We start from the raw sequence: 22,027 nt of genomic DNA, 5'->3' as shown, positions 1-22,027 counted from the left end.
ATTAACTAATATAATTAATTTTTTAAAAAATTAAAATTTTGAAATAACTAAATTAAAATTTTAAATTTAATTTAATTTAATCGAATATTTTCTTCGCTCATCGTGAATCATTCCGTTGATAATACTAGAAACTTTCATAGTGTTATATCGATAACCTTCAAAATTAATTAAATGGTAAAAAATTAGATGTTTAAATTATAAAAAAAAAAATTCTCTAATCCGTCATTCTTCATCAAAGATTCAATCTATATATGTTTTAACAATTCTACTTTATCGTCGTAACCAACTTAATTATGTCCTAAAAATTATTTAAAAAAACAACTCTTCTGCTAAAGGTGGATCCGCCACCTTAGCGGCCTCACACGGTCGGCCCCACGACCATCTGTGTAAAGGTAAATCGAGAAAGTATAGTTAGTTACGACACAGGAGAGTATTGCCTGACTTCGTCAGGATTCGAACTCTTGCCCTCTTCTATAAATCTGCTACGTCGTAACCAATTCACCTATGCCTCGGGGGCAATAATTAACAACTCACATGAAGTTATTACTTATTATGGCAGAGTCTAAGGTCAAATTTCACAAGTGATGCCACTGTGTATTAGTTAAAATAATACGATAAAAATTAAAAAAACATTTTTTTTATTAAAATCATTAAAAAAACAGTTTATTTTTTTATTAAAATAACATCTTATTCCACTTCCATATATTTTTATGTTCAATATTGCTATAATAATTATTGAATCATAATTACTATATAATTATAATTTCAGAATTATTATAATATAATTTAATAAAATAAAATATTTATATTATAATAATTATGAATTACAGTGTTGAGCAAGAGTTTTCGAAAATAAAAAAAAAATAGACTAAAACAGATATTGATAATAAATTTTTAAAAAATATAAAATAGGCTTTATGATTTTTTTTTTCAAAATAATACTAATTTTAAAAAAATACATTTTGCATCGTTTTGTTAAAATTATTGTATTTCCAAATTTAATTTTTACATAGAAGATACTTAATTCTCTCCAAATAGAAAAAATAATTATAAAAAATATTGAAAAACAATAACACGAAAATATAAAACCAGTGAATTATTCTTGTAAGCAGGATTGGTAGATAAGTAGTAAGTAACGCAGGAATAAATATATTTATTAAATCTGGAACGGCTAATAAAATCATAATAAATAGGTTTTATATTCGTATTGTTCAAGCCGTAACCGAGTCAACAAGCGGGTAACCGAGTAAGCAAGCGGCTTATATAGGTTGTTTTTAGTGTTCTTAGCATGAGAAAAATATTAGTATTGTTATAATAGTTACAAATAAATAAAAATAGGAACAAAATTTGAAATTATTTAATTTTCCTTTTAAGCATAACATTTCGATTGAAATTTTTGATAATCAGCACATAATGAGTAACTGAAATTTAACGTAACAATAGATCTGAATTAGAAAAATTCTTAGCATGAGAAGAATGGATCAATTTTTTAGTTTGAAAACTCGGGAGGATGATAAACGAGTTAACTATCAAATTTTTTTTTTAATTTATTAAATTTTAAAATAGATTTCTTTGATAAAAAATAGAATCTGTCATCTTAAATACAGTTTCAAACCTTTATAGGGGTTTAACAGTTATATCCGAGAACTTTAAAAATAGGATTCAAACTATCTTAAACTAGATTTAGAAATTCAAATTTTTAAATCAGAATATAAAATAAGAATATTTGTAACGAAACTCGGCGAGTTACAGAAATTCGAAGAGAGAGAATATAACGGAACGGGTTACCTCGACGGAACGTGGCTGAGAGAGCAGGCGAACCCGTCGATGGCGCCGTAGCCCCTGGAGCTGAACCAGAGGCAGCCCAGGAGGCCCTGCCGGTACGGGAGGAAGGTTCGCCGCCTCATCTCCTCCGCCTGAGCCCGGTTCGCAGTGTAGAGCCACTCGTGCGCTGACGGCGCCGGCGCCCGCCGCCTCCCCAGCCCATTGACTGGCCTCTGTTGGCGTCGCGGCTGAGTCGTCTGTTCTCGACGCGCTGCGGACTCCGCCGGCTGCGGAGTCCTCTCGGGTGGAGCCGAGAAAGAGATGGCGCGCCAGAGCTTCTCCTTCGCGTGGCCACTTCCGACGAGCTTCTTCCGGTGGAGGAAATCTTTCAGAAAGATCCACCGCTTTGAGCTCCGCCCCGAGGAGGACGAAGAGGACGTCGAGGAAGAAGAGGAGGAGCGGGAGGACGCCGAGACGGGCGGTGCGGGAGCTTCTTCCGACTCGATCTGCTTTCGATCTGGTGCCTTCTCCCCGTCTCCACCCCTCTCCTCGTTCGCCGCGCCATGCGACCGCCGGCGAAAGGGTAGATTTCTCAACGGAGATAGCGATCTAGCCCTCCGATGCACGGACTTACTCCGTAGCATCAGATCCCGCCTGCGGACTTCCTTCTCCTCCGCCTCTCGGCTATCCCGCGCGTCCTCATCATCCTCGACGCCGAGATCCGGGAGCGGAGCGAGGCTCTGCCGGCGCTGGAGGTGGAAAGACAGTTCCATAGGCCGAATCTGACCGTTGAGGAAGAGCTCGTCGGCAGAAGCCGCGGTGGAAAGGGAGGGGAAGCGGGCGGAGAACTCGAAATCGAATGAGAAATCGACGGAGGCAGGATCGGAGGGGGAGATCGCAGATGAGTAGGGCGGAGAAGGAGACGAGAGGATGTAGTGCATTGGGCTGGACGGGGCGCTGAAGAAGCAGCCGGCCACGGCCGTGGAGGAACCGCCACGGCCGGGGCTCGAAGGCGCGCTCGCGAAGGGGGTGGAGCATGCGCTCTCGAACTCGTCGCCATTGCTAGGGTTCTGGTGCTCCATTGCGGCAGCAGGTAGAGCAGCAGGGCGGCGTGGGCGTCGGCTTCTTGTTCGAGACGCAATCGTGGGAGGAGCCGCGGTCGCGGGGGAGCTGCCATTTTATGTCCGACTGCTTTCTGAGACAGCATTTTGCCACAAATGCCCTTTATCAATGGGAAATTACGTGTTAAGTGTTTCTTCTTTGTATATTTTCACAAAGGTGGATTAATGTCCTAGATATAGTTGAGTTGGTTATAGTAGAATAAATAGAGTTATACAATAAATTTCTGTCATAAATTTGTCACAACAAATCTTCGATTTTAAAGTTAAGATTAAATGAGATAAATTGAATGAGTGATTGTGATGGTTTGGATTTAATCTTCTATTTTAAAATCTCGATCCAGATTTGTTGTGATAAATTTGTGATAGGAATTTGTTGTGACAAGGATGACTGTAAAAGTGGATAAGGATTTGAATCTCAATGAATCTGACCCTCCTTCATTGTGGTTAACTGCAACTTCTCGATTTATTTCCTCACAGATGGTCGTTGAGCTGACTGTGTGGGGGATAATGCTCTCCTGACCGTGGGGTTGACCGTGTGGGGGACAATTCTAACTCCGCTATTGACAGATTGCAGTTTCTCGATTTACCTATTCATATATGGTTTGTAAGATTCACTATGTAAAACCGCTTAAATTTAAATTTAAACTCTAACTCAAGATAGATTATACGTTAGACGGGTCAAATCATAAATCTATCAAAAAATAAAAAATATAGAAAATATTTAAATTTTAAATTTGAATTATAATTTAGACTCAGATTAAATTGAAATTTTTAAATTTGGATTGTGATTCATAAGTCCACTTGTCCATTGACTTTTTTTCTCTTTTAATTTTAAAATTTGAAGTTTTCTCAACTTGCACGTCAATCCAAATCTATCATGGATCGATTTACGTAGATTGCGAATCTAGACAGATTAATTTATCTGAATCTATTTTAAAATAAATTAATAAAATTTTAATTTAATCTATTTAAATTATTTAATAGGACGAATCAATCTAACAAATCAAACTCAATTCTATAATTTTTTTTATACCAGTAATTTACCGTTTAATCCCTACTTATGCATTTAGGTATATGATTATATTTGGGTAAAATTAAACCGAATAACCCTCTATATTGAATTAAAATTTAAACTTTTTGCCGGACTTACTTTTAACAAACATTTATTGTTTTTTATCTGGTAGGTTTCTTTTTTTTTCATTTATTGTTTATTATCTTGTAGGCTTTCCTTTTTGCCCTTATCGATATGGTTTCCTTTTTCCGTAAAAAAATATCTTTTTATTATTTATCCATTTATACGACATCCAAAACAGTTAGTTAGATGCAATCTTTTGCCAAATTGCAAATCCAATGCACATGCTGCATTAACTAATCCTCGTAGGTCACACTCACTGTTAACAGCATTAAGGATGACATGATTTCACTTCCCATGTGATTAGTGATGATTAATATATCTAATATTATATTTGCAATCGTTGTTAAGGGATGAATTAATTCTTATTCCTATAGTTTTTTTTAAGAAAATAATGTTAAAATAAGAATTGTCAAAGAATATCTTTGATTTTATAAAACTTACCTAAACGTATAATAGAATTTAAATAGGAAAATTAAGAAGCTGTAAAATGTAATAGTAGCTTGTCTCTTGCATCTCACTTAGCGGGCCGGATCCAAATTGTAATTGAATCAACGGACAGATTACTCGTTGACCCGATTCAGGCCCTAAAATAATCATTGAATAGATGGTTTGATAGTGACGCCTATAGTCACTTGTCGTGGGTGACGGACGCCTATAGTCACTTGCCGTGGGTAATGGCATGTTGCGGGCGCCTACCATGGGATTCCATTTAGAGAGGATGAAAGGGGTGGAGACGAAGTTTGACCACGACAGAGGAGAGTATTGTCTTTGCTTAGATTTAAACCTTTGTCATCTTCTGCAATTTTGCTCCGTCGTAACCAACTCAGTTATGCTCTGGGAGCAGGATCACATTATTTCACGTCTACTATGATGAAGGTTAGATTTGTAAGAAAACATAAGAGAATCTTATAGTCTAGTGGACTGTGGACGTTAGATTTGAAAGGAAATATAGGAGAATCTAACAGTCGGGTAAGAAGATGACAAAGCGGAGGCTTCACGGCCTTTAACAATAGGAGGATCGTTACCGATAGGTTTCGTTGCTGTCCGATCTTTTGTTATCTGATCGGCGAGGATAGATAGATCGAGAATGGAGGATTTTCTTTTCATCATCCTTCTTTTAGATTTTTTTTATGTCATGAGCCATCGTGAACACTGATTACTGATTTCGAATTTGAACAATTAAAAATCTTCAAAACTATTAAATTATCAATTTTAAACTGTCAATCATCGATTTCAAACCGTCGAATCATCTTCTGCAAAAAAGTGGAATCCGCCACCTTAGCGGCCTCACACGGCCAACCCCACGACTATTTGTGAGGAGGTAAATCGAGAAACTGTAGTTGGTGACAAAACTTGACTTCACCAGGATTCGAACTCTTACACTCTTCTGCAACTCTGCTACGTCGTAACCAACTCAGCTATACTCCGGCAGCTCAAATCGTCGAATCATCGGTTGACGCGGAGGCACTGAGTTTTGCAAATTGAATTACGATATCTTGTAATCGTCGGTTGAAACCGTTGTCAGATCTAATCCGACCTGACCCACCGGCTGCACGAATCTTGAAGAAAATCAATGACTGATCTGATCCATCACGCGGTCTGATACAGCACCGGTCAGATTACCGCCGGCAGAAGATGGGCAAATTCGGAAAATGGAGTAGAGCTGTCAAACAGATCAATCCATGACGAGACGGGCCAACCCATGGTGGATCCATTATATGGCGGGGCGGAGTGGGCCAACCCACCAACTGGGCAAGTTGGGAAATCTCCGACCCAATCCAATTCAAGGCGGGCCACGGGTTGAACGGGCCAACCCACGGACCTGTTAAAAAATAAAAAAAATATTAAAAATATTAAAAATATTAAATTTAAATTGATTAAGTTGAAAGTTTAAATTTGAATTATAATTTTTAAACTTGAATTATAATTTAAATGGACCAAATCCACTAATTTATTAAATTTTCTATTTTAATTTTAAATTTTAAAATAAATAAATAAACTTTCTCAATCCGCGGACTAACCTAAGCCCATCGGCGGTTTCAACCCATGCGGATCGCAAGCTTAAGCGGGCTAATCTATCTCAACTCATCTTAAAATAGATTGATAAAATTTTAACCTAATTCATCTAAATTGACAAGACAGACTAATTCGGCGGATCTAATCCAACTTGAAAGTTATAAAACGGAGGCCGCAAGGCGCGTTACCGCATCAGTCGCGTGAGCGGAAAGTGGGAGAAGGCGACCACGCCGCAGCGGCATGACGCTGACGGCTGACCTTCTCCCGCATCACGAATCCGGAGGACGTCGTCACGATGTCAGCCACGACCAGAATGCTGAATGCGACTGCCATTATCATTATTCTTATTTATTCGAATAATGATAAACCTTTTTAAAAGTTATATCGTGAAAGCGTACGGACACGGTGGAGTGATTGGATTCATTTGACAAGTAGGGGGAGCTGAACGAGCTTCAAAGTTACAGAGCTCTTGTTGTAACTCAAAACATTTAATGAAAGCGAAACTAAGCCTTCTAAAACATTACGTCTCTCATTTGGCATCGTTGGCGGCGCCTGAGACCTTGCTCAGCCTGCTTTGCACCGGCTTGTCTCCGCTGCCGACCTTCCGGCCTGCCGCCCGCCGACGGCGGCCTCCGAAAAGAGCGCGGTGAGCCACCAAGGCGGAGAATTGATGGCGGACGGCGGCAGCCGCCTCGCCGTCGCCGCCGCAGGCGGCTGCCTTGGCCCCCTCAGCCTTGTCATCCATGTGAGGTGGATAGAGAGATGGATGGATGAGCGAAGAAAAGAAACAATCAGACTCTTATAGTGATGCTGTGGAGAAAAGACAAACCGAGTCATGGCCGAAAGGGGTCGTCAAACAAACTTTGAGCTTGCATGAGATAAAAAGTTGCAGCCGGCCATGCACAAGAAATGGATGCTAAGGCTTGCTTGTCGATCACAAAGGTGCACAGTGGCGATAGAGGACCAGAAGCCATGACTGGCTGGGGATTTACTTGGATGCTTCCTCGAGGACTTTTGACAAAAGTTATCAAAAGTTGGGTGAGGATAAGATGCCCCCTTGGATTTGTTTAGTATTCTGAACACCTTATTATAATGGGCATGCTCTCAGCAGTGGTTGACTATTCGTACAGTATTATTCTCTTCAACAAAAAGATAGAATCTGTCATCCCAACGGTCTCACATAGTTAGTCCTACAATTACCTGTGAGATGGGCATGCTCTCAGCAGTGGTTGACTACTCACACAATTATCTCTTCACATAGAATTCGTTATCCCAGGGTCTCATATAGTTACGATCATATGTGAAAAGGTAAATCGAGAAACTGCAGCACAGTATTATTCCCGTACACTGGAAAAGGGGAAAACATAAATTTGATTAGCCATCAGACTTGTCAGTGCACTAGGAAGAATTATTCTTTGGTATAAACAACACGCAAAGTTCAACACAGGAAGCATTTTCAAGCCTTAAAAATGATTTAACGCAGGGTTTAGTTGATCCCTGGGAAACTTGTAAAACAAAGGATTTCCCTCTGAGAACTTGGATGGACTACTACTTCTAAAAATACATCAAATTACTGAGGAAGGCATACATGGCAATGCAATTGGTGAAAAAAAAAAAAATGATCAAAACGCTCGATACTGAAAACTCAGTCCAGAGGCAGGTGTGCAAGAAAGGACTTACTTTGAACATAAGTTGATAATCAATTTGGATTAGGAAACAAATCTAGTAATTGTGTAGTATGTTTTGGCATGGATATTACCATCAGTTATTCAAAAGGCTGAAGGCTAAAACAATGGAAAACATTGAATGTGTGCACGCGTTATCAGTCTTGACAAGTATATAATTCGCAGTTTTCTAATTCTCTTCTATGGTTAAGTTTGACAAATAATGGAATGGCAAGCTTGCAAGAAAGGGAATATGCAAGCTCTTAACAATACAGAACATGTAATATGCACCCGCAAAATCCTTTGAGTAGGAAAATTTCCTGCAAGGAATAGTAAAAAATCAGATGTTAGAGTAATGACCTGCAAGTCCATGCTTTTCTCAGAATGTATGAAAAACAACTTAGAAATTTACAGATTAAAATCACACACTTCATATATACAAGAATAAAAGTGAAGGAAACATGAGCACATAAACTAATCAGACCAAGATTGAGATTCCTTATATTTGTTATCATGTCTTGAAATGGGTACAAAAGATCATTACTATCTTGTATGCTACATATCAATAAAAAATCAGTAGACAGTTAGGAACACAAAAGTACATCAACTAATAGAGACTTTAAATCGGCAGAGACTATCTCGATGCATCACTCTGATGAGCCACGGACATATACTCCTAGCATGCTGTGGGAATGTCTATGATGTCTAACATATCACTTCAAAATGTTTTTTCTTTAAATTAGCGACGAGTTTTAAGCATGTCTTACTCGATGATATTGCACTAGTTTTCACCATCAACTCCTAGGTACGGTGTAACGAATCCGAGAAGCTCAAAGGCCCCTGTTATTTTAATTCTCAAATTTAGAACTGATAATATCCTTTTCAAGCAATTGATATTCACAGCAAAGTCAAATATAACTTGATACATTGAATAATTTTATTCAGTCCTAAGATGAACGCTTTTTTGCGATCGATTTCAATCGATGATTAACAGAGATAGCAACGGAATTGATCCGTCGCTATTTCCATTAATTTTTGTAGTGTTTTAACTAAATATATAAGAAGTCCGCAATGATGTGTGGCCACAATCAACATGAATAATAGCATATTAAGAGAAGCTAATGATGAGGTTCCAGATAATTGGAACTGGTAATGAAAATTTTCAGCTTAAGACTGAGGTCCCAGACAATCGGAACTGGCAATGAATAGTTTCAGCCTGCCATTCAACATCTGAATGACTGAAATAACAAAGAACTTGCTGCACTTTGACAGTGCTAGATTAATTAACAATATGAACAATTCTTAACATGGCATGATGAGCAGTACCCGATCACAAGAATCTGGTCAGCCAATTTGTTTTCTTAAATCATGACTGGACCGAAGAACCAAACGACAATGCAACCTATCAGTATCAAACATTTGAAAATTCAAAACAAATTAGGTAAAAAAGAAGTTAATATGAGATTTCAAACCAAAGACCTACGAATCCTTCTCGTCATCGTATGCCATGCCTATCCAATTTTGTAAGACCATCGAAGATCTCTACTACAAGACACAAGAACAACAAATCGTCACCGAGATTAAAACTTACAAATTATAAACCCACCAATTCGTCTGCGAGAATCTCAAACTGATCGTCGATGGGGATCTGTAACCCTAAAGCGAATATGCGTATAATATTTAATTTATTTGTAATTTTAATAAATAATCTCTATTATTAGAATATTCTCCTGATTTTTTTTTCATAAAATTGAGGTTATTTTTGGTATTCGACTGCTCGACGGATATGCGGACGTAAGCAGTGAATTCACTCCACAATAAAAATCATTTCTATGTTTATCCGCATATAAAAATGCAAATATACGACTTTCGGCTGATAGGAGAGCACGTCACGTCGGGGAATATTCTTCTGAATGGACGGTCCGGATCAAATAAAGGCGTTGGATAAAGGACTGAGATTCCACCGTCGTCTAACTCCTTGTATGCGGTCAGTCGTACGTGATCCAATGCGTTGCATTGGTCAACAGGGACCCGCCAATCTGGGTACCAGTTTCCTGCGGTGAAGATACCGCAGTTGATATGGGAAGTGCCGGGAGGCGACGAGGCTGCGGGGGCGGAGCACCGTAGTCGACCTCTAACTGCTGCTGTCCTGTTGGAGACAAAGGGGAAAACGCGCCTTACGCCCCACGAAGAAAACCCTAACGAGCTCCGATCCCCACCGACGAACTCGAAATTGAGGATTCGGGAGTGCCGCAAGACGAGCATTTCAGAATCCCTTCGAATTGCCTCCCCCTTTCCCGCCGATATGGTCGGCTCCGGCGGTTCATCGTCTTCCCGCATCAGAGATGAAGAGCGTTTCTACTGTCCTCCGGCACTCAGGAAGCAGCGGGAACTGCAGAAGCAGCAGCAGCAGCAGCTGATGCTGCAACAGAAGAAGGAAGCGGAGCCGAGTAGCCGATCGTCCTCGCCGGCAGCCGACGTCAGGGTAGCGGAGGACAGACTTGGCATGGATGATGCCTTATCGAAGCCTTCGGTGTCCTCCTCGTCGTCGTCTCCATCCCTTTCCCCGTCTCCCACACCTACTCCTTCCCCGCCGCTACCACCAGCTCCAGCTGGGAATCTTGATCGGTTGCTTGAATCCACTACGCCGGTAGTACCCGCCCGGTATTTTTCCAAGGTCTGGAAGTAGGCTTAGCGTCGAAAAGAACTTCCTTTTTGGTTTTTGTTGATACATGAGTTGCCTCTGATGAGTGTTTAATTTCTTAAACGCTCACAGGCCAGTGGAAGACGGCAGAGTAATGGAGCTAAGGTTGGATCGCAGCCTTACTTTTGCTTCAGCGATCTTTGGGAGTCTCTAAAGGAGTGGAGTGCTTATGGTGCAGGAGTGCCATTGGTGCTGAACGGGAGTGAGTCCGTTGTTCAGTACTATGTACCATACCTCTCGGCTATCCAGCTGTACGTGGATACTTCTGCCACCAAATTAAGACCGGGGTATGCTTTGATGACTATCTTGACGTTGTTTTTCATTCTCCCTGAAATTGATTAGTTGCTCTCTCAATGTTTTTTTCCGTTAATTATTCGTAAGAAAAGATACATTTTTTGCCACATTTCTGAACCTGATATGAGAGAATGCTTCGACAGTCTGCATTGTGAGGGTTGCGATGAGATCTTAAGTTTTAGTGTGAGGATGAGTTGTCTACGAGTGCTGTTGAAGCTGGGTATGATTCCATCAAAAGAGAAGATGGGATTCTTCTAGTTCTGTTCATGATAAATATATTGAGCTTGTGAATTCTAACCACGACACTCATTGTGAAGAGCTTTAATTATTGTCAGCTAAATCATCACAGACTTTGTAATGGTTAATGCTTCATCCCATGTCCTGTCTGTTAGTTTCTTTCATATTGGACATTGATATTGGGGGTAAAATTGAAGCTTGAATCTCTCTAATCCCTATCTTTTACTTTAACTCTGTTCAACCTTGGATAGACATTTTTGCTCAGAAGTTGCTCCCTGCTTTTAGCTCTGTTACTTACATATATCTTCATTTATAAAATCATACTCCAGGGCAACACCAGACAAACTTAGTTTTCCTTGTCAGCTTTTTATTTCATTCTCTAATGTAAGTCATTAACATAAGCTTATCTATGTAATTATGTTGTTTTTGTTTGAACGGAATGGAGACACTTATTAAGGATATCTATATAACATACTAAATCAGAGGTATAGCCTGTCTTCCCCATTTTTTGGAGCTTTTTAGCATTTTAGTTAAATTACACATTGGAAACCCTCTATGTTTATTTTAACATTATAATTAATGCATGATCAATCCCGATTGTATTACCCCAACCTGCATGTTCGGAGCCTGTGTATTCTTTTGCATGATATCAAATAGAAATTGTCTTGATAGTGAATGTTTTATCTGTCAGTTCATATCTGCTGAATATGGGTTATGTCTAGAAAAAATTACCTCCTTGATGAGTTTATGGAACATATATCCATCACCAGTAGAAACTTTTCAATGATTGATATTGTCATCCCCCAACTCACCCACTATCGGTGGAGGAGTCCTGTAGATGTTGTTTCTTCTTCCCAAACCTTTCATATTCTTGGATATTAGACATCAAGTCAAAGCCAACTAAATTCTTGAAGAGATTTAGAGATCCTCAAGTTGCAAGTGGCGGGTCTTACTTGCCGTCAGCAGGACACCATATTCCTTGGTGCTTTCTCTGATTCAGATTAGGCTTCAATGTTAAATAGTCTTTTGACCCTCATGTTAAAGCATTAGTTTCCTTCTTTAACATAAAGTTTAAGTAGATTTTTTTCCTTTAATTTTTTTGTTGGGAAGTCTGACTAAATTTCTGGAAGCTTGCAACTTCATGATCGAGGATTCCATGTTGTGAGGTTTTCTTTCTTAAAATCTATGACATCATTTCTTGAAATATATATATATATATATATATATATATATATATATATATATATATATATATTAACAAGATAGAACTGTGCTATAAATACAAAAGATAGAATATTTTGTCATTATATGTAAACTCATCTTTTAATTTTGCTATCATTATGTATTGGATACAATGAGCACTATGATTTGTAAACTAAACTATTTTTATATGTAAAATCTATGTTTTTTTAAAAGAAATTTATGCATATAACTACAATTAATTAATTAATGAGATTAACAAATATTTATTAATAAATATATTGAAGAAATATATTTAACTACTTTTTTTAATAATAAAATATTTATATAATTATTTCAAAATAGATGATGTTCATTTTTCTTTTATTTTTATAGTTAATTATAGTTGTAAACTTAATATAGCTTGTCATAATTTAATTTTTTAACTATGAAATAGGGTTTGTAATAAAAATGTATATATGTATAATTGATGAATTGAGTTCATTATCTTTCTTCTAACTTGATCAATAATAAATTGATATATTCATGTACTTGATTGATGAGTTATTATCTATTTTGTTGCATTTTAACATCTGCAATTATTTTCCTTATTAATCATTTTGATGTTCATTACAAGTTATATAAATTCTTTTTACAATTATTAAATCCATTTAAACACAAATATTTGTTAATTATTTTAATAAATTAATAAATGCATCTTATAATGCATTTTTATGGCCCATTCAAATTAGTGTATCATTCTTTTCCACATTGTGCGGATACCATAGTAGTTGACATGAATGACTAGATTTTTCTTAAAATTGGTCTGCACACCCAAGAAATTTATTTGCATCAATGTGCATACTGTGTAATGCTATGTATTATGTTCAAGACTTTACCATCCTAATCTTAGTGATGCAAAGGAGATCCAGCAAGCACAATTCTCTAATTTAAATGATTGTGAAAAATCTCTCCTGCACTTCTATTTTCTTTAATTGTATTGCTTCTTTCTGGAATTAGATAAAATACAATAACTTTGCTACTAGCCTATTGCCTGCCTTACAGTACACTTACATTTTTCCTTTTTGGTTGAAACAATATTCATTAAATTAGATTTTTTAATCATAATCTCAGATTATTTTGACACAAAGCGTGCATACATATGGTAATTAGTTGTTTATATATGACAAAGTCTAGCTTAGAGCTTCAGACTTGCTACTTCTAGGCACTTGCCTAAGTGTCTGAACATTGCATAATACCAATCCTACTGCTGGTCATGCATTAAGAAAGTGGTGTTCTGCTCCTTATAGACTGCCTTAGCTGCTTAAATCTTCAACTACAATTTCAGTAAATATTTATTGGGCGCCTTAAACAAGAAACATTATAATGGTATATATTTTGTGCAACTTTTATGACAGGATCCTTCTGCCTGAAATGAGTTGAGAGAAACACCATCCACTAGGAAATCTTTATCAGAAGGAAAAACAATTTATGTTCCCTTTACAAGTTTCCTATCATACTGATATTTTCTTTTTTAACTTTCTGAGAACAGCTTTTTTTAGTTTGTGCATGTTTCCAGTATCAAATGAATGAAAGCATGGTGTTTATTAGTGATCAAAGTTTAGTAATAAAGCACTACATGGTATTGTTGAGTCATAAGACAGAGAAAATTGTCTTTCCAAGATTTATAATTTTGAAGCTTTTGACACTGTTGTTTTCAAGGCAATCAACTGAGGAAAGTAATGACAATCATTACCTGGATATCAGCAGTGAGGGTAGCAGTGGCGGTGAAGATAACCGATTGAAGGAAGGAAGTTCATCCTGGGAATCGACTAGCCAAGTTGGCCATGAAAGATTTGCAAATGAAAACGGCGAGGTTTATCCCAAACCAGCTCTTCCAGTATTTCAGTACTTTGAGAAGGATCCACCCTATGGAAGAGAGCCACTGACTGATAAGGCAAATGATGCTTATTTTACTTTACACTTCAAGCATTCATTTAAAGCCAGAAATTGATATTTTTTATGTATTGCCAATATAGATATCAGTTCTTGCAAGTAAATTTCCAGACCTGAAAGCATACAACAGCTGTGATATGCTACCTTCTAGCTGGATGTCTATTGCCTGGTATGGTTTATTTCAGTTTGTGCATCATTTTTCATTATCATCTTTCAGAATCCATTTACTCATCTGGTTGTTTTTTTAGATACATGCTAATGTTGTTTACATGCCTGGTATCTCTTTGACATTCATGCTTCAGGTACCCAATTTACAGAATTCCAATAGGTCACACGTTAAAGGATTTGGATGCCTGCTTTTTGACATTCCACTCTTTGGCTGCTCCTAAAAGTAAGCAATTTTAACTAGGATGTGTACCGGTTAATTGCACATCTATGAAAAATTATCAAATTGTACATTCTTACATCTCGGAGTGACAGTGGTGAAGTGTCTCTTTAATTTGCTTAACAGAAATACAGAAATACTAAGCATAAGGTGTGTGGAAAATGCAGTGCTTGGACTTCTGGACACTGTTTAAATCAGTATCAATATGTCTATATATTTATTGCAAGAAACTTCATTCTGTCCTATATATATATCAGATGTTTAGATACCCCTCCTGTAAAATATATGAAAACTTCGATCATATCATCATTGTATTACATGCATCATGTGCTAATTTCAAATATTAGGAGTGTGATTAACATGAAGTTGAACTAAAATTTTATTAACTGATTGCCTTGTCTTAATTCTTGCTGGTGTCTCCAACTGGAAGATGAGAAACATAATTGTCCAACATTAGGCCATCGTATACTTTCTATAACTACGTAGTCACAGTTCTCGTTTTCTCTCATAATTTGTTTTGTTCATCTCTGACAGATAGTGCCAATCCACCTTCAGTGGTTCTCGGCTCCTTTGGTAACATGAGTGTCGGGAACTCCGATGACCGGCCTGCGAAGTTATGCTTGCCTGTTTTTGGTCTGGCTTCGTATAAGTTCAGAAGTTCCGTTTGGACATCTTCTAGCCCGCGTGAAGAGCAGCGTGCAAGCTTGTTATTGCAGGATGCAGACAATTGGCTTCGCCTCCTACAAGTTGATCATCCTGACTATCGCTTCTTTCTTTCACATTCCAACACATTTAGGAGGTGATTTTCATACCAATTTATCATCCTTTTTAAAGTTAACGTGCATCAAACTTCTGTTTTGATCCTGGATTCAAACTTCTGCTGCACAGTTTTTGTTTGCAGTTTCATGTAACTTAATTCTACCCACTATCAATGTGTATGTTTTGGAATTGCAACTGGAAGTTTGTAACTATGTTATAGGGGGAAATCAACTTTAGAGACGAGTTTTTTTATATCGTTTGCTAGAGTTTGAAAATGCCAAATATTTTGTTATGTTTGTCATTACTTTTATGAAGGCAACAAGAATCTGTGGCCAAACACTTTGAGTTCTTGATTGATTACTCTGCATAGTGAAACTCTTGTCCTCCTCCTGTTACTAGTTATGGTCTTGTATCAATGATTGATATTTTTCATTGGTCACATAATTTTGAGACATTTGATTCTCGGTGAAGTAATCTACCACTAGGTGATCAATTATAGCTTCATTTCCTTTGTTAAATGGTCGTGGAATCGACTGTATATTTCCATAATCGGTATAATAATTTCTTCTCAAATAGTTATAGTCCCTATAACTTTAAACTAATGTCCTATTTATTTGGGAGGAATTTTAAGAAAGTCAAAAAAATTTGGCCTCTTTCTACTCATTTTTGTACAAGATAAAATTTATCTTTCAATGTCATACATGATCGGTTTCACGACCATATGTGAGGAGATAAATTGAAAATTTTCAGTTGGTTACAACAGAGAAGAGTATTATCTCGATTTCATTAAATATTTGATCCTTATCCACTTGAATAATTCTATTTTATCGTAATCAATTCAACTATATCATTCGCGGATCATTTCTCACTCCTCACTTCGGGTAAATAGTACATGACTCTAAATCTTTTCTATCTTTATAATAATAAATAATTTCATAATAAATATCGGAAGTAGTTGAGAATTTACTCTCTTAGCCGTTGTCACCGACATTGGGTGATCCGTCAATCTTGGCCGTCTAATTTGACATTTTTTTCCGCGCCGGAGGCGCCTTGACCGTTGATTTTTGTGGGGCCAGCGATAGACGCTCCAAGAACAAAGCTGACGCGATCGGACGGTCGGAGTTGAAAGCAAGTAGCCGTTGGCCTCTCCGTGCGGCACCCGTTCTCGAACGTTGCGGTGTTAGAATGTCAAACCCGACCGTTGCGAACGGTCTTTTAAGATTTTTTTTTTTTGCTTTATTTTTTCCCCATTTCTTCAAATAAATTCAAACTGTGTCTTCGTTCAGCTCCCGAAATCTTTGATTGTTTGTTTCTGTTCGCTTGATTCGATCTCGAGTTTGATTTTCGAGGAGATAGATGGCGGGTCGGCGAGCATCGTCGCCGGCGGCTTCCCCGGTGACGATCACCGTGTCTTCCTCCGGCGGGAAGGAAGGAGGCGAGGGACCCCTCCGCCGGAGCATCGGCTTGACCAGTCCGGTCCCGCGGCACTCCTTCTCCAAAGCTGAATCCCCGGCCGCCAGGCCGTCCAGCCGGGGCCTCTCGAGCGGCGGGGGGAGGTACGGCTCCGTGGCCGACAACGACGAGAGCCATGAACGTACCTCCTCCGAGTTCGTCCGCTACACCGTCCACATCCCGCCGACGCCGGACCACCAGCCGACCGCATCGCCCGAGGATGTCGACGAGCTCGAGCCTCGGCCGCAGCGGAGCTTCATCTCCGGCACCATCTTCACCGGCGGGTTCAACTGCGTGACCCGCGGCCACGTCATCGAGTGCTCGGCGGAAAGCGTGGGGGTGGCGAAATCCGCAGGGATGCTCTGCGAGATGAATGGATGCGACGGCGATGCGTTCCGTGGAGGGATGAAGCCGCCGTGCGAATGCGGGTTCCTGATCTGCAAAGACTGCTACTTGGAGTGCGTCGGGGACGGCGGAGGGCTGTGCCCGGGGTGCAAGGAGCTGTACCGGACAGTGAACGACGAGGACGATTCGGTGTCTGAGGACGAGGGGAGGCCACTTCCTTTGACTTCAATGCTGGATTTCAATCTCAAGGCCGGGAAGAGGCTGTCGATGGTGAGATCGATGAAAGCACCGCACCAGCCTGGGGACTTCGATCACAACCGCTGGCTCTTCGAGACCAAGGGAACATATGGGTATGGGAATGCAGTGTGGCCCAGAGATGGCAACGCCGGCGACGGAGCAGAGTACAAGGGTTTCGAGGAACCACCTGATTTCGAGGGGAAATGCAGAAGGCCACTGACAAGGAAAAAGGGCGTGTCCCAAGCAATTCTCAGCCCATACAGGTAATCAACAATCTATACTTTGCATTTGCTTCTACAATTGAGGATGAGAGTAGAACCAATCCTGCTTGATCTTCAGGTTGCTCGTAGTCCTTCGCCTTCTTGCACTTGGTCTTTTCCTTGCATGGAGGATTCGGCATCCCAACCATGATGCTATTTGGCTATGGGGAATGTCTGTAGCTTGTGAGGTGTGGTTTGCATTCTCTTGGCTTCTAGATCAGCTTCCAAAGCTTTGTCCAGTTAACAGAGCCACAGATCTCTCCGTCCTGAAAGAATGCTTCGAATCCCCAAGCATTAGAAACCCCAAAGGTCGATCTGATCTTCCAGGAGTCGATGTGTTTGTCTCCACAGCTGATCCAGAAAAAGAACCACCTTTAGTCACTGCGAACACAATCCTCTCCATACTTGCAGTCGACTACCCAGTTGAGAAACTCGCTTGTTACCTATCAGATGATGGAGGCTCTCTTCTGACATTTGAAGCTCTTGCTGAAACCGCTAGCTTTGCAAGAATTTGGGTTCCCTTCTGCAGGAAACATGCCGTCGAGCCAAGGAATCCGGAGGCCTACTTCAGTCAAAAGCGCGACTTTCTAAAGAACAAAGTCCGTCGAGACTTTGTTCGAGAGAGGAGGAAGGTTAAGAGGGAATATGATGAGTTTAAAGTAAGGATAAATTCTTTGCCTGAATCCATCAGGAGGCGATCTGATGCATACAACGCACATGAAGAGCTACGAGCTAAGAAGAAACAAATGGAGATCAAAGACAGCATTTCGGAACGCACTGAGTTTATCAAAGCGACTTGGATGTCTGATGGATCACACTGGCCTGGGACATGGTTTTCAGCTGCACCTGATCATTCCAGAGGTGATCATGCTGGTATCATTCAGGTAAGTAATTATCCATTGCCTTGTGCTTGTTCTTCGCATCGATCGAGTAGTTGTTTGACATCATTGTATCTTACCATTCATAGGTGATGCTTGTTCCTCCAAATCCTGAACCAGTAACAGGCAATGTGGAACAAGAGAGTAATCTCATCAACACCACTGACGTCGACATCAGACTTCCAATGCTCGTCTATGTTTCACGCGAGAAGAGGCCGGGATATGATCACAACAAGAAGGCTGGTGCCATGAACGCTCTGGTCAGAACAAGTGCCATAATGTCCAATGGCCCCTTCATTCTGAATCTGGATTGCGATCACTACGTCCACAATTCCTTGGCTCTGAGAGAAGGGATGTGTTTCATGCTTGATAGAGGTGGTGACAGGATATGCTACGTCCAATTTCCTCAGAGGTTTGATGGAATCGATCCCAGTGACAGGTATGCTAATAACAACTTGGTATTCTTTGATGTCACCATGAGGGCCATGGATGGATTGCAAGGTCCCATGTATGTTGGAACTGGCTGCATTTTTCGAAGAACTGCTCTTTATGGCTTCAGCCCTCCTCGTGCCACCGAACACCATGGTTGGTTCGGAAGGAAGAAGACTAAGCTTTTCCTGAGGAAACCTACAATGGGGAAGAAGCATGATCCTATCGCTGACGATGAGAAGGACGAACTAGATGTGGAATCAGCACTGCTGCCGAAGAGGTTTGGTAGTTCAGCCACTTTAGCAGCATCCATTCCCGTAGCTGAGTACCAGGGAAGGCTGCTTCAAGACATGCCCGGAGTTCGACAAGGCAGGCCCGCCGGTTCTCTGACAGTCCCTCGAGAACCACTCGACGCTGCAACAGTCGCCGAAGCAATCAGTGTCGTATCTTGCTTCTACGAGGATCAAACTGAATGGGGACGACGAGTTGGTTGGATCTATGGTTCTGTCACTGAGGATGTCGTTACAGGTTACAGAATGCACAACAGGGGGTGGAGGTCAATCTACTGCGTCACCAAGAGGGATGCTTTCAGAGGGACAGCTCCGATCAATCTGACCGACAGGCTGCACCAAGTCCTCCGGTGGGCGACTGGTTCCGTCGAGATATTCTTCTCCCAGAACAATGCGATCTTCGCCAGCAGGAGGATGAAGTTCTTGCAGAGAGTAGCCTATTTCAACTGCGGAATCTACCCCTTCACCTCGATCTTTCTCATGGTCTACTGCGTTCTCCCAGCAATCTCTCTATTCACAGGCCAGTTCATCGTTCAATCCCTCAGCGTTACATTTCTGACACTGCTCCTCGCCATTACCAGCACTCTCTGTCTGCTCGCGTTGTTGGAGATCAAGTGGTCCGGGATCACGTTGCACGAATGGTGGAGGAACGAGCAGTTCTGGTTGATCGGAGGAACTAGTGCTCACCCGGCTGCTGTCCTCCAAGGCTTGCTGAAGGTCATTGCCGGCGTGGACATTTCATTCACTTTGACGTCGAAACCTGCGACCGATGACGATGCCGCCGACGCCTTCGCTGAGCTCTACGTCGTGAAGTGGAGCTTCTTGATGGTGCCTCCGATTACGATTATGATGACGAACATGATAGCGATTGCCGTGGGGACTGCGAGGACGATGTACAGTGAATTCCCGCAGTGGAGCAAGCTTCTGGGAGGTGTGTTCTTCAGCTTCTGGGTGCTTTGCCATCTGTATCCGTTCGCGAAAGGCCTGATGGGGAGGAGGGGGAAGGTGCCGACGATTGTGTTTATATGGTCTGGTCTACTCTCGAGTATCATCTCCTTGCTTTGGGTGTACATAAGCCCCCCAGCTGGAGGGAAGAGGGAGGACTTCATGAGCTTCCAGTTTCCTTAGGTGGAAGAAGAAGTGTACCATAATTGATAGATGGTATGATATTTTTGATGTAATAGTTAGAGGTCAATTTTACAAGAATTTATAATCTGTCATTTATTTTATCATGAATTTATAATCTGTCATTCATTCTATCATACGCCTTCTACTTGTGTACTTGTACCTATTTGATTTAGATCGAATACAAACATTTTGACGTATCCAGAATAATACCAATCTAACTCATTTCATGAAAAAAATAGAACCAATAAAACTCCTTGTTGCAAATAACATTTTGTTATTGCATTGAAACATATAAATGTTGTCAAATCTGATTAACATTGAACTTGATAAAATTAAATAGTTGAATAATTAAAAAATTAGATTATTCAAGAATACACATTGAATGTTGAGATTACGCATTGAATTTTTGGTAGTAGATTCATAATCAAAAAAGTTTTTGTAATTGTTCTAGAAGAAATGAAATAAAAGATAAGGTAGAATTAGGAACAGTTATTGTATGAGGTCTACCTAATGCTAGATGCAGAGGCACATAATAGATCAATATGAACATCAAGAGCTGTCCCATAATAAAACTAGTTGTTGTTGCTAATTCCTCCTCAGCTATGCCCCAGGAGCGTTACTATCTCCTCCTTGGTTCCTCCTTCCATTGCCCAAGTTCAAAGAAAGAGGATATAAGAGGGTCCTATAGAGAATGTAGTTAGAAATCCATAATAGAGTCTTATCAAAACAATCGAATTTATTATTTTCATGCATGAAGATAATAAATTATCTAGTAGAAAAGATTTAAAAATCATTACAAACCCTCATTTTTTAATTATAATTTATTATATGATAATTATGATAATTTTTAACTTTTCATATATAAAAATAGACAGACTATAAATGACATCTCTTATGTCAATAAGACCAAAGGGATATTAAATGAATAGAATTGAGAATTTTCCTTTTTCCATATTAGTGGAGTGACGGATTCTCAATTATTTAAAAATATAAAGAATATAATTTTTTTCTAATATAGTCAAGAAGTGATTTTTATAATAATGTACGTAAATGTGAAAATTTTATTTTTTAATATATAATATAGATATTTAATTTTTTAATTGATTAATTTTGAAGATGAATAATTTTGTTTTATAAATTTTTTTATTAATTATCAGAATAAATAAAAAAAATATGAACGATGTATCACTTCATAATTAATATTTTAAGATCGTTAAAAATCGATCAATAAATGCATCCTAACACGAGAATAAAATATAGATTTATCAAATTAGAATTATTTCACAATTCACACATTTTTTTTAATAAGCTGACACTGGGCATCAGTCGTCACGTGGTCGGCACATGGTATCCACTAATTGAGTTAGGCAAATTCGCCGAAACTGACAAAGATTGGGTCCGAGAACACATTGATATTTCCGAAAATTTGAGGTGCATTTTGAGAAAAAAAAAAGCACACGTGAAGCATGGTGCGTTTCTGTTCACAGACTCTTCAGGCGCCTCCCACGTGCAAAAGCGATGCCTCCGGTTCGGATGCGTTAAACAAAGACATTTTACCGAATCGCAGGTAGGAAATTTCAGTATTATCTATTTTATGGATTCAATTTTATAATTTTAAAAATATGTATCGTTTCCATTATATTCATCTTTTTTTTTTCACATGCAAAGTTTTTTTTTTTCAAATTCAAAATTTTCTTAACTCATTTAAAAATTCACTAATCACAATTTAACAATAATATATTAATTTTAATTTAAAAGAGATTTAGAATTCTATAATTTAAAGGGATTTAGAAT

At 39.3% G+C, this 22,027-nt stretch overlaps 3 protein-coding genes and 1 pseudogene across 4 annotated transcripts; 2 read left to right on the top strand and 2 right to left on the bottom strand.

Annotated features, from left to right (window-relative positions):
* Positions 1 to 1,784: 1,784 nt before the first annotated feature.
* Positions 1,785 to 2,861, bottom strand: LOC141844953 (uncharacterized). Its single transcript, XM_074732937.1, has one exon. It carries the CDS (start codon positions 2,844 to 2,846, stop codon positions 1,785 to 1,787), a length of 1,062 nt encoding a protein of 353 aa, XP_074589038.1. The 5' UTR covers positions 2,847 to 2,861.
* A 6,960-nt stretch (positions 2,862 to 9,821) lies between these two features.
* On the top strand, positions 9,822 to 15,506 carry LOC141845370 (uncharacterized). 2 transcript variants are annotated; one of them, XM_074733436.1, is made up of 6 exons: positions 9,822 to 10,377; positions 10,477 to 10,691; positions 13,885 to 14,071; positions 14,154 to 14,239; positions 14,373 to 14,461; positions 14,990 to 15,506. In XM_074733436.1, exons 1-6 carry the CDS (start codon positions 10,006 to 10,008, stop codon positions 15,256 to 15,258), a joined length of 1,218 nt encoding a protein of 405 aa, XP_074589537.1. In that variant the 5' UTR covers positions 9,822 to 10,005; the 3' UTR covers positions 15,259 to 15,506. The 2 variants fall into 2 exon arrangements, with proteins under 2 accessions (XP_074589537.1, XP_074589536.1); XM_074733435.1 differs by having other exon boundaries at positions 13,837 to 14,071.
* Positions 15,507 to 16,570: 1,064 nt separating this feature from the next.
* LOC141844703 (cellulose synthase-like protein D5) lies at positions 16,571 to 20,261 on the top strand. Its single transcript, XM_074732702.1, has 3 exons — positions 16,571 to 17,511; positions 17,588 to 18,392; positions 18,476 to 20,261. Exons 1-3 carry the CDS (start codon positions 16,571 to 16,573, stop codon positions 20,231 to 20,233), a joined length of 3,504 nt encoding a protein of 1,167 aa, XP_074588803.1. The 3' UTR covers positions 20,234 to 20,261.
* Positions 20,262 to 20,356: 95 nt separating this feature from the next.
* On the bottom strand, positions 20,357 to 21,027 carry LOC141844807 (putative protein TIC 214 N-terminal part; annotated as a pseudogene).
* Positions 21,028 to 22,027: the final 1,000 nt, after the last annotated feature.

The sequence above is a fragment of the Curcuma longa genome, chromosome 14 (assembly GCF_044706935.1).
Source record: "Curcuma longa cultivar G26 ecotype Majalengka, Jawa Barat chromosome 14, ITB_CL_G26_1.1, whole genome shotgun sequence".
Lineage (NCBI taxonomy): Eukaryota > Viridiplantae > Streptophyta > Magnoliopsida > Zingiberales > Zingiberaceae > Curcuma > Curcuma longa.
This window is presented reverse-complemented; position numbering and strand designations above follow the sequence as displayed.